At 42.4% G+C, this 13,310-nt stretch overlaps 1 protein-coding gene across 1 annotated transcript in view; it reads right to left on the reverse strand.

Moving 5' to 3' along the window:
* Positions 1 to 13,310, reverse strand: part of PAPPA (pappalysin 1) — a 243,408-nt gene that overhangs the window by 155,360 nt on the left and 74,738 nt on the right. The window contains exon 7 of the mRNA XM_053204718.1: positions 7,173 to 7,671. Coding sequence (XP_053060693.1) covers positions 7,173 to 7,671 — 499 coding nt within the window. The remainder of the gene's footprint in view (positions 1 to 7,172; positions 7,672 to 13,310) is intronic.

The raw sequence follows: 13,310 nt of genomic DNA on the forward strand, positions 1-13,310 counted from the left end.
AAAACGACCTACAGCTTATGACCCAGCAATTCCATCTCTCAATATCAACTCTAGAGAAATGTTCACATGTGCCTACAAGGAGGTTCCTGTAAGAGTTCTGTAAGAGTACAATACAGAGTACTGTAAGTACAGTAAGAGTACTGACTGCAGCATTTGTTTGTAATAGGAAAAATGTGTGAAATAATATAAATGCTCAGCATTAGGGGTATGGTGAAATAACCTGTAGCACACTCCCACTATGGAGTACTGTATAGTACTTAAAAGAAATAAAATAGATTTTAGAACCAAAGTGGATAGATAGCCCAGATTACTACATCCCCCCCCCCACCAGAAAAGTCCACTTTTAGTCTATGATGAAGTATATAGTATAGCATGTTGGTTAATTAATTCATCCTTCCATCCATCCATCCATCCATCCATCCATCCATTCTTCTATCAATGTTTGCTAAGTACCCAACTGGTTTCAAGCATCCATACTAGGACAAACCTCTTAAATGATCAATTCTTTATCATCTTCAAGGTCTTAGCTTAGACATCACCTCTTCTGAGAAACCTTCCTTAACTACCTCAAGCTGGGGTAGATACCCTTCCTATGTTGTCCCACAGCCTCCCTAGGCTCTTCACACTAGAGTGCTTTCCATGCTGCAGGAAAAACATCTGAATCATTGCCTGTTCAGCTCCTTCAAACTGTGTGCTCATGGGGCACCTGTGTGGCTCAGTCAGCTAAGTGCCTAATTCTTAATTTTGGCTCAGATCATGATCCCACAGTTTATGAGATTGAGACCCATGTCAGGCTCTGTGCTGAGAGTATAGAGCCTGCTTGGGATTCTCTCTCTCCCTCTCTCTGCCCCTTTCCTGCTCACTCTCGCTCTCTCTCTCTCTCTCTCTCAAAAATAAATAAATAAACATTAAAATAAACAATGTGCTCATGAGGTCAGGAATCAGGGCTCTATTCCTAGTTCTAGCACAGTATATGGCATAGCACAGACACTTAGTAAATACTTGCTAAACAACAAATATTACTGAACATGATTATATTTGATTTGCATGATTTGGTCGATGAATGAATTAACAAATGAACACATACAAGAACAAAGAATGGATGAGTCAGGGACATACAGAAAGAGCCAGGAAAAGAAATGGGACTAAAAAAACAATGAGGTGGTGAGTCAGCTTGAGAGCCATAAAAACAGCATGAGAGAGCCACCTGTGTCTTCAGTTGACCCTGATTTGGTCTAAACTTCCTCAATCCTCTGAGGATTAATATGGCATCACATGTCAATGTTATGGCTAAGATCTTTAGGCAAGAGGCATCTTTCCAGAGGTTCCACTTTGTGTTACTGCTGACTCGTTCTTCACTCATTCATTCAACAACCATTCATGAAGCTCTGATGCTGTCACACACTAGCATGTTAAATTTTGTACTTAAGAATCTGAACCAAGTGAGAGAAGAAGGAAAAAAAAAAGAAACAGAAAACACAAGCACAGTTAAATATAAGGCAAGTCAAACAGTGATCAAGGACCAAAGATCCTGTTATACAACACCTATGTTCCAAACAGGAGACACTTTTGGTCTCTGTTCAAATATCACCCCATCGGAGGCCTTCCCTTACCACTTCTCTAAAATCACTAAATGCTATCCAACTGCGATATTATGCAATTATTTCTGGTTTGTGTCTCCCAGATACATCATAGGAATTAATGAGAACAAGGATCTTTTCTGCTCTGTTCACCACTACATCCCTAGTGCTTAGAAAATAGATGGATTCATGGTGGAAATCAAAAAATATTTGCTGAGTGAAGGGACTGATAGATAAATTATAGTTTTTGAGTGGATTGATGGGGTTCTGAGCACATAGAGTCCAGAGGAAGAGATGTGGGATCCAATTTGTAAAATTTGGACTCATATTCACAAGAAACTCCACCCAGATCATGTAAATATCTCCTTTCCTTATGTTTGTTTTCCCCAAAAATTATATTGAGAATGGCAAGAAGGTGAGGCAAAACAGGTATTGTGTTGGCAGGTTAACAGGTCTGAACGAGAGAGAAGAATCAATGGAATAATTAACTGGGATACACACATAAGCCAATTGGGAAAAGTGACTTCTAAGAATATTTCTAGTTGTAAATCAAAAGTCCTAAGCGAGGGGTACAAACATATATGTTCAACCAGAGAATGAATGACTAAGAGCACTTAGCTTTGGAGTTGATAGATTTACATACAACCCCAGGTAGGTGGCTGGATAGCTGTGTAAAGACTGACCTCAGGTCCTCATCCATAATCTAGGATAAGACCACCTACTTTGTGGGGCTGCTGTATAGATTCAATCAAATGAGATTACTTAAGTAACACATTCAGTAAATTCTTGACACATAGTAGGTACTTAGTAAATTACAGCTTCTCCATTTCTCTTCAACTGCCAAACTCTTTCCCATTCTTCATTCAAGAGCCATTCAAAAATATTCACTATCTCCTTTGTGCCAGGAATCATTCTAGGCACTTAGAATGCACTAGCAGACACACAGGCAAAAATTCCAGTCCTCAGGAGGTTTATTTTCCTTAATTGCACCTCAATTCTTCCAAGTTTGGGTTAGAAGCCGCTGACTCTTTATCTCTGTTTCTGCCTTTAGGGCATGATATACTGCAGTGACACTGCTTCCCTAACTCTCTTTCTTCCCACAGTGTGACCACCCTGAGCTCAGACTCCATGCCTGTCCATTCATTGTTTATGGTTTGCTTTATACCTCACTTTCTCTAAGCTAAAAAAAAAAAAAAAAAAAACAAAAAACAGGGAAGAAGAAGAAGGAAGGAAGGAAGGAAGGAAGGAAAGAAAGTAAGCAAATAAGTTAGCTTAGTTTTATCCAGAGTCTGTACTTAGAGAAATCTAAAGACTCCATGGAGACCCAAGGAGCATGGTGGCCAGTGCAGGGGCACTTGGCAGTCAAGTTGAGAAAGAGAAGCTCCCCTGCTCTTTCTTCTCAGATAGGTGCCTAAAGAAATTGGCCATGTGACTTGTGCTTCTGGACTCCAAGAGTGGGTCACAGTAACTGACTGAGGTCAAGTGGCCCGTGAGTTGTAGTCTGCCTTCCACTTGCTGTATCTCAAACTTCAGCCAGCTTGGATGCATGTCTGAGCTCCAGAATTCTGCCTTTGCATTATTACCTCAGATGGTGTGGTGCTGTGGTTGACAAGGTGTTATTTGGAATTAGAGGTGGGTTTTAAACCTGACTCTGCCATTACCAGCTGTATTACATTGGATAAATCACTTTTCTGAGCTTCAGCTTTTTCTCTGAGCTTTACCTCCTCATACATATTTGTAAAGCACTTAAAGCAGAGAGAATATCCAGCAAATGGTTGCCATTGTTGTTGTTATTTTTATCATCACCATTATTATTGTCTGCACACTACACATTTCACTAGGGCATCCTAGGGACTCAGTGAGGACCCCTCTGGGTACTGATTCTCATAGTCTCTGCTAAGTCCCTTTTACTACAAAAAAGTGAATGAATCACCTGTCACCTAAGAACAACGTCTACCCACAGCCAAGAGTTTAATGTGTTGGCCCTTCATTTTACAAAGGGGGAAACTGAAGCCGAGAGACGTGATACAACATGTCTTAATAACATATGGTGAATTAGTAGCAGAGTCAATGCTGGTCCCCTTTCCCTCCATCAGTGTCACTTCTCATCCAATAGAGGGGTTTTCATGTAAGGGAGACAGTCCACATTTCTTCTTCATTCTGGCCAAAAGTAATCAGTCTCCTAGAAATGCCCATTGGGTAAGCACAGAAGCCTCTCCCTTCATCAATGTCATACCTTGGGAAACTATCTCTAGTACAGATAACAGAAAGAATAAATATTTTTGCTGAGAGAAAAAAATGAAGACAAAGGTCAAAGGGAATCATGTAATGGGTTGAGTCAGGAAAGAAAAAGAAAGCATTTTTTTCTCTCTCTCCTCTTTTTCTCCAAAACAGTCTTTATATAGAACTTGTATAAGAGCCAATTTATTTGATATGGAAAAAATGTGAAAGCAGCAAAACATACCACACACACACACACGCGTGCACGCGCGCACACACACACACACACACACACACACACACACACACAAAGAGGTATTTGTGTTGGAGTTCAGAACTCGAATTACCAAAAGATAAAGGAGTTGAAATGGTAGGTTGACTTGGAATGATGTTTTACTTGTTTTAGAGTCTCAGAGAACATTCAGGTCAGGAATGTAGTGTAGTCCAGTCTAGGTCTCCAATAAATTCAATGGGACTCAAGAAAGACATAGAGGAAGTCAATGTAGGCCTCAGTCTAGCCATGTGTCTGAAACATAGCCTAAGAAAGATTTGCTGGTGAATGAAAGAACAAATGGCACATAAAAGTGTGGGTCCGACTAGTGGTGGTTCTGGAAGTAAAGTGGTACAAGACTGTTCATTTTTTATCATGTAGTTAAGGTCTTCAGCACTGAAGTGTGAGTGTCTATAGGAAAGGCGCCAGGTCATTCCTGACTTACCCAGATCCCAGTGAACACTCTGGCTCACAGAATGTTCTCAATACATATTCATAAATTGAGTGAGTATTGGGAACGAAACCTTGGAAATCCCAGAGCCTTATAGATCACTTTGAGCAGTGGCTATTAAACTGTATGTAACCACGGGGCACCTGGGTGGCTCAGTCAGTTAAGCATCTGACTTTGGCTCAGGTCACAATCTCACGGCTCATGAGTTTGAGCCCTACGTCAGGTTCTATGCTGACATTTCAGAGACTGAAGCCTGCTTCAGATTCTATGTCTCCCTTTCTCTCTGCCCCTCCCCAGCTTGCACCCTGTCTCTCTCTTTCAAAAATAAATTAAAAACATTAAAAAAATAAATAAAATAAAATAAATGTAGCCAGTCTTAGAGTAATTTGGGAAGACCCTGTAGGCAAGTTTCTGATCAAGTTGTCTAGGCTGAGATCTAAGGACTTGTCCTAAGTTCTCAGGTGTTGTTGTTGCTCCTGGTCTGGGGCAGGAGAACCTGTTTTAGTGCAGTGGTTCTTAAATGTGACTGCACATTATAATCATCTGGTAATATTTTAAAAGACTTGATGGCCAGGCTTTATCCTCCTTACCAATTAAATAAATGCCTGGGGCATTGGTGGAGGGTGGGAGATGGGGGTGGAGAGGGGATGCTGGCGAAACACAAGTGATTTTAAAGTGCCCCAAGTTTCCATAACGTGCACTTGACTTTGAGAACCCCCAGCCTAGTACGTCTTCCTCCTTGTAAATTAAGGCTTCTGAAGCCCCAGAAAGGGTAAGTGATTAGCCTAAGATCCTAGAGCAAATCAATGACTATCTGGGAATGGAACTCAGGGGACTCTCACTTCTTCAGATGGATTTCCACCATTCCACATTTATCAACTCAAGTCAGCTCTCACAGGCACACAACTCCAGGCAAAAAAAAAAAAAAAAAAAAAAAAAAAAAAGCTGGATTTAAACTGAGGGTGTAAGGCATCTATTCTCTCCATTGTTTTATAAAGAAATTTTAAGTGGATGCATATTTATAGAATTTTACCACTCTAGACAAGCAAGAAGATGAAAGAGACAGAGTTATGGAATATTTTCAAGGCAAGATGATCCTTTAAATTTTAAGTACATTCTCAAACACAAACCAAGTGCTTCCTCTGAGTTCCTGAACAGATGTTCTTTCTTCATCTCTGAGTCAATGAATGGGCAAGGGTCTGCTTGTGATGTGCACGTTAATTGCTGGTATGTAAAAGGGAGTGCTGGAAAAGTATTTGAAAGTGGTTCTGTCTCTTAAAAAGATTAAAAGTTTCCTCCAGAACTTGGTTTCTATTAATGAGTGGCTCAGTAAATATTTTCAAGTAGACAGAGCAGAGATTGTGTCTTCTATCATCTTAGAACCAAAGAAAGCGCCACAAAAAGGCCCATAGAAACCACTGACATGAGCACTGTTATCACACAGAAGAGGGAAGTGAGGCTCAAAGAGACTGACGGGCTAATCTAAAATTAGTAAGTGGACCGGCTGGGGCTAAACCAAGGCATCTGACTTCCGAGCTATTGCTCTTTCCAGTACTCAAAGTGTTCCCTACCAATGTCCTTTGCACTTACAGCAGATATTCAACAAAAGTGTGGTGATTAACTTCGTAGATTTCTCGGTACCCAAGTTAGGTGGTGAAAGCACCCTCATTTGTTGGATTAAAGCAGAAGTTGGAATCACATCTTTAAGTGAACACTGGTCGAAGGCACTGGCTTAGGAATCAGGACAGAACCTGATCTTACCACTTTCTAACTATGTGACCTTGGACAAGTGACTTCACGTCTTGAATCTGTTGCACCTTTCTTTGTAAAACAAGAAGGGTAACTGGGCTGGTTTGTGGAGAGGATGAAATAAATGAGTAGAAGATGCAAAGATCTCAGCCCATTGTCTGGCACACAGGCAAAGCACTAATGAGGTCACTGTAAGGTGGCCTCTCAGAAAACATAAAACCTGACGATGTTGGAGGAAAAGGTAGCTTGAGAAATGAATATTAAGGATGAGCACTATCTCGCATAAAAGCCGTGAGCATCCCAAAAGGATCTTGGAGACCTAGAGCTTCAAGGACTCTTAAGGATCAAATGGGTTTGAACCTCTCTTCCACTTTGGAAAAGGAAACAAAACAAGGACTGTGGCAGGTGATGTTCACCTTCCAAGAACATTCTCATGCAAATACACAGAACCATGCTCAATTCCCAGGCAACCTGCTACTTAACTTCACGCCCTTCTCATTCACTGAAAAAGCAATCCGAATGCATGAATCTTCAATTAAATATAAAAAGGAAATCATTAGCAAACTTCCATTCTTCCAATTTCATGAGTAATACCTGACTTACTCATTGCTAATCTTATACAGCCTCCTTCATTTAATTGTTGGGAAAACCAAGAGAGGTCTGGGAATCTTAGAGTTATGTTAGAGCTCTCCCCAAATTCCAGACCTCCTGGTTACTTGTGCTTTGCCATTCTCACCATATCAACTCTGCCTTATTAAGACCGTTCCACACCCACTGCCAGGTTATGAATCCCTAGAAGTGAATCTGTCTGTGATGAATGTTTTTCCAAGACAGGCCTTTCTGACACTCCTTACATTTGCCCACCCACAAGACCACCTCCTTATCCAGAGAGTGCACTTACGTGTCCATGAATCTTCTATTGAGGTGTAGAAGGGAGGCCACATCCACCTGGAGAGGAGGGTCCCGGACCACCTTGTACTGCAGGGGCTTACACTCTAGGCAGAGCGGGCTGTCAGCAACGGAGGTCAACATGGCCGCATCAATCTCCAGGTGCTCATCCAATGTGTAGATCTGGATGCCGTACACCTCCTCACCCACATCCCGGAGTTTGATGGTCAATGGGACATCGCAGAAGACGTTCTGAGGGCCCAGGGAGATGTTCTTCCCACTGACAGTCAATAGTTTGATGTCATTGACAGCCCCACTAGAGTCCCAGTCAGTGGAGACAAAGGTTACCCATATGGTTAAAGACTCAGGGACCAAAGGGTAGCGAAATTCCAGTTCAAGGTAGCAGCCCTGTGGCTCAGGGCAGGCTGGAGGGACTGTGTGTGGGTTGACAGCTGAATTTGGGCTCCAGGTGCGGACACTGGACTTACAGGGCTGTTCAACATCTGGATGACCTATGGAGAAGAGATGAGGGTATGAGTTCCTGAAAGCCCTTCAGTCTGGTCCTTGGAGCTTCCTGTACACAGTAGGAGAGACTGGTCTGACTAGAGCTCAGACAGAGGTGAAAAGAGAGGGAAGATTCTCAGTGTTTTGGTGAATCAGTTGTATGCAAAGCATCCAGCCCATCTCCACCCTTGCAATACAGATCTTGGATAAATCACAAAACATTTGCTCACTACTACATTCAAGTAAGTGTCTTACTATTGAGTCAATGCCCTAACTTTCTTTCTTCATTCCCTACTTGCAGGCTTTGCTGCCCCAGATGGAAAGAAGGAAGGGACACACATTTGCTTAACACACATTTGCTAAACATCGCCTGAACTTGCTTATTTCTTGCAAAGACTCATCTCAGAGGTGAGGCAACTAAGGCTCAGAAATGTGGAGTGGACTGATCAAAGTCTCACAGCTTGATGTGAAGGTCAGTCAGCATTGGAACCCAGTTTTGTCTCATCTTGAAGTTCATACTCTTTATTCTCCCTACTGCATGCAGAGGCCACAAAAATAAACTAGAATCCTTATAGTACTGCTTTCAGTACAACCTGCTTCAAATGACAGAAGAACCAGAAACCTCCAGCAAAGAAGAGATGAGTGCAGATAGTTCCTCCCATTGGATTGAGGATTCTGGGAGGGAAACTGTGTAGAACCATGAATGACAGAACTGGAAGGCAGCCCTGGAGCCATCTTATCTCTCCTCCTCCTCTTTACCACATGAGGTCATTCCATACCACTGAGCTTCTCAGAGCTCTGTCCAGTCTGACTCAGGAAAGGGGAGGGTTGGGTGAGGCAGGGGAGGGGGGAGAAGGAAGGAGGGATTCTTCTACTCTTTCCCCAGGGAGACAATGCCTCATCCCCACTGATCTCAGCCTGCAGTGACTTCTGAATTTTTCTCTGATGAGATCATGTAGTCCTAGACCCTCAGAGAGCTCTCCTTTGCACTGCTGAGAAAAGTTATCAGGACTCTGTAATGATCAGCTCTGATTTGTTTAAGGGAATCTAACAAGAGATATAGATCACTGGTGAGGGTAGGACGCAGGATCTCAAGTTGTCCTATTAGCCACATTTTTTTTCCATCTTTTGGTGGCAAGTGGGATGCTGGGTATTTCTAAATCAAAAGGGAAAAGGCAATCTTTGCTGGAAATGGCTTTGTGGTAGTGTTACAGCATCATAGGAATTGCAATGTGAAAACTAGAAAACCATTTTGGGTAGAAAAGCTATTCCAGTGAAGACTACAAAAATGCCTCCAATCTCCATGCCTCTGCCCAGCCAAGGGAGAAGAGAGAAGACATCAAGTGGAGATGGAGAAGAAAAAAAGAAAAGAAAGTGGGCGGGGGGGGGGGGGGCGGTTGAGAAGAATTCAAAAGACTTTTTAGATATAACACATCAGATCAGGAATAAATGGATATAACTACTCCACCATTCCTAGGCAAGGTTCATCCATTTCAGCAAATGCTGGCTAGAAGTGACCAGTGATTTAAGTCAAAGGCACAAATAAGACTCCCTAGTGAGGCTGAAGCTTTTCTTCGTGTCGACTCTCCAACCTGATGGAGTCCCTGATTGTCTTAGCTTTATGAGTTGTTGGCACATACATTATCATTTATTCACCGAGCTTTCCTGAGGGCAACATTTTAATGTATATGGAGCACATTCCCTAGCCATTAATGTATTCATCTGTTTGTCACCAAGATCCTGTAAGACAGTTATCATTTTTGTCTCTCATATCTTTGTTTCACTCAATGACAGGTAGCCTTTATTTAATATAGTACCTGGTCCATAGACAGTGATGATAGTGGATATTCAATAAATATTTGTTAAATGAAGAATCTTCTATCTTGCTAATATGGAGTTAAAAAAGCAGTGAGCACTTTGTGGAATGCAGAAGCCCATTGCGTTATGGTGAGTGCCAGGTGAACATTCCACCTCCTCCTCGCACTTTCTCTTGGAACTGGAAAAGGATGCAACAATCTTTCTCCTTCCTTGGAGAAAACGGCTATCAGTGATGGGAGCCACAACAGAGCAAAGATGACAAATGTGTCTGTCCCCTGCCTTCTCCCTGATTTCTTGTTAATCAACAGAGGGACCAAATGCTTTTCAAAGGACAGTAAGGTGAGCCTGGACCTTACAGTCAAGTAGGTAAAGAGGAATGGAGATCTTAGAAAAGCTTGTGCTTGTACTGTCATCAGAGACAAACTTTTACATGTCAAAAAGAGCCTCAGGGTTACAGAGTCCAGCCGTCACCAATGCAGCAACCCCTTGAACCATGCCAGGCTCCACGGACTGACCATCCTGAGTTCGGTGCCACGCCAAACATGTTACATGCCTCATTTTTGCAATAAGTCTATGGCACAGGTCTTAAGAAACTCATTTTCCAGAAGAGGGAACTGAGACTCAGATGGTTAAGTCACTCCCTGATGGGGAGCAGAATATTATGTGATACTGTTCATCCAGGCAGCATGCCAAACTTTGAAGCAATGGAAGCTGGGCTGAACTATAAGCTCATTGTGTCCCCTACTCTGATGATACCTACCTCACAGGGGTGCTATAAAACTCAAAATGGGATGGTATACTTATTAGATGTCACAAATAGATTAGCTCTGTTATGAAACATAAGGAGGAAGGAACGGGGAAAAGCTTGGGAGGAAGAGGTAGTCTAAGCAAAGAGAACAGCTGAGAGTGAACAGGAACAAAGATGACTATGGTTGTGAGTGCAAGGGAGAGTAGCAAGTGGTGAGGCCAGCAAGCTAAACATAACCCAGATACTGGAGAGTCTTGTATGGTGCTTTAAGGAAACTGCACTTTATACTGAGAAGGATGGAGGGGCTAGTGAAAAATTTTAAGCAAACAAGTGAAAATTATCTTTTAGCAAAACCACTTTTTAGAGTCACAGATACTATCTATCCATCTATGTACTTGTCCATCTATCTGTCCGCCTGTCCATCCATCCTCCATCCATCCATCCATCCATCCATCCATCCATCCATCCGTCCATCCATCTGTCCGTCCAAAGAATAATTACTGACTGCCTGGTCTGTGCCCAGTGCTAGGCTAGTCCCTGGGAAAACAGGTTTCTATACGCATGGCCTCTGCCCCCATGGAGCTTCTAGTCTAGTGAATCCAGGTGAGAAATGATTGTACTAACACAGACAATCACACCTGTGGCTTGGACAAGGGACCCTAAAAAGAGATGAGGACCAACCCAAAGTGCCTAAGAGGGAAAAAATGAACAAGGTTAGAAAGTTGACTGGGAGTGACTGTGAGGCAGGGAAAAGGGCAGAGAAAAGGGGGAAGGGAGGAGAAGGGAAGGAAGGAAGGAGGAAAAAAGAAGGAAGGGGGAAGAAAGAAAAGCATGAAAGTACTGTTACTTCATTATTAATACCTACCCTTTTGTATATACGGTGATTACATGAAAAGGTACATGTTGATACAAGCTGTGCACTAGAAATGAAGCTACATATGTGTGAAATATATTTATATATACTTATGCTGATTTAAATGTACATTTATGAAGATCCATACAGACATCTATTATATATCTTTGTGTATAAACCCTGCAGCTGTTGACACAAATATAGTTATAAAAACTTAGTGCCAAGTTTTTCCAGATGAATACTTCAGCACACCTGAAATATTATGGGCAGAAAAATGGGGGAAAGGACTCACACAGATAAGAAAAAATGAAAACAGCTAGTGCCATGTGTCACTCTCACGGAAAACCCAACATTTGCGAGGTGTTACATGCTTGGACATGTGATCTTACCAGAGATGTGAGTTGATGAGGCCTAACTATCTCAGTCCTGGGTGACAAGTGTCCATGGTATTGAACACCTCAAGAAACACTCAACTCTGAAATACAGTTTTTGCTCAAGATATAGGAAAACAGGGTTTCTTCTGAGTCCAATCACCTTCTGTGGCCAAAGGCAAGAATTTCTGTGACTGTATTTACCTGAAGTTCATGGAACAGAGTTAATGGAACACCACAGATGTGCAATAAATATTTGTTAAATGATAAATATTCTATCTTATTAATGTGGGGTTAAAATAAAGAAGTTACAGCTCTGTGGAATATTAGAGCTAGAGAGAACGTTTATTCTGTGCATGAGATGCTATCTTCAGAGAAGCTAAGTGACTCATTCAAGGGCACAGAGCACATTAATGTTGGGGCTCAGACCAAGGTCCAGTCCTCTTTATCCCCCCACCCCAAAGATCTGTCTGGCATTGCTCATGGATTTGAGAGTTTTATGTTAGTTTGGGAAGTCTAAAAACTTAAACATGCAAAGATAAATAGGATGAAAATGAGTTGAGAAATAAATTGCAGAGTTTGGCTCATGGAAAAGTTTATTTCTTCAAGGATATTAAAAGGGTCTCAGCCAAAAGGATCACACAGCCTGTAATAGGATGCTCTAAAAAAAGAACAGTGTCTTTTCCTGGCCTGCATGCACTAAATTTACATATTCTGAAGGAAAACCCAAGGCTGCTGGGTTTCCTTGCATGCCTGAGTCAGCTCAGGGAACGAGGGGGCTCAGCAATTCCAGTTGAACTCTGCTCTACATATCGTGCTTTAAGAAGGTCAACAGCAAACCAGGAACAGACTTAACCGATTGACAGTTGGGTTGGATGGAGGTGTGGGGAGATGTCTGAAAATTATTTCATTCATGCAACTGGTAGAACAAACCAAGATGTTTTAGCCAGAGAAGTCTCAGTGGAGAGTCTTGCTGATTATACCTCCTAAATGTCTCTCAATTCCATTGACTTCTCTCCATTTTTCACTGCCACGGACCACACCCTGGCCACCACCATCCCTATTCCAGATTCCTTCAACAGCCACTGCTCCCTTTCCCCCAGCACACACTCCTCAGGCTCTTCACCACAGAGCAACCCACGCAATCTTGACAACATGTACATCTCACCATGCAACAGACTCCTGCCAAGGCATGTGGTGCCTCCTTGCTGCCCTCAGTAAAAACCCATCGTTATCCAGTCATTATAGAACACTCAGTCCAACCTTCCCCGACTCCACACCTTACTCTTCATGCTCCAAACCCTCTTAATCTCTCAGAGCATTACTGAAGACCTTCTGTTTATGAGGGTTACATCTACTAGTAGTTGCCATACTATCAATGAAAACTGAGAAACTTTAGAACACAAGAACACATACACATGTGCTCTGTTAGCTATTGGAGCAGTAATAACATCGCATTCCATGCAGGACGGGAAAGCCCCATTCTCATGAGAGACTGGGAGTGGAAATGGTAATCAGTATCATAGAATCATTATGAAAATAATTTTGGTCTTTGAGGATACCCTATGAAGTCTCTAGGAATGCCATAATCCTCCAGATCAGACTCAAAAAACCACTGTTCTAAACATACCCAGTTTCTTTCATGTTGTCAAATGTGCCTTGCTCACTGGTGTGGTGACATTTCCTGGGTGGCCTTAGTCTCAGTTCTACATGAGGCCAGCTTCTCACTGCTCCCCCCAGCACTCTGTGCTTCGATCAGCATGGGCCTCACTGCACTGGATGGTTACCATCCAGCACCCCTGTTAGATGGCCAGCTCCGCCTTGCCCCATGCACCCAGCACAGTGCCAGGCACACAG

Source organism: Acinonyx jubatus, chromosome D4 (genome assembly GCF_027475565.1).
Source record: "Acinonyx jubatus isolate Ajub_Pintada_27869175 chromosome D4, VMU_Ajub_asm_v1.0, whole genome shotgun sequence".
NCBI lineage: Eukaryota > Metazoa > Chordata > Mammalia > Carnivora > Felidae > Acinonyx > Acinonyx jubatus.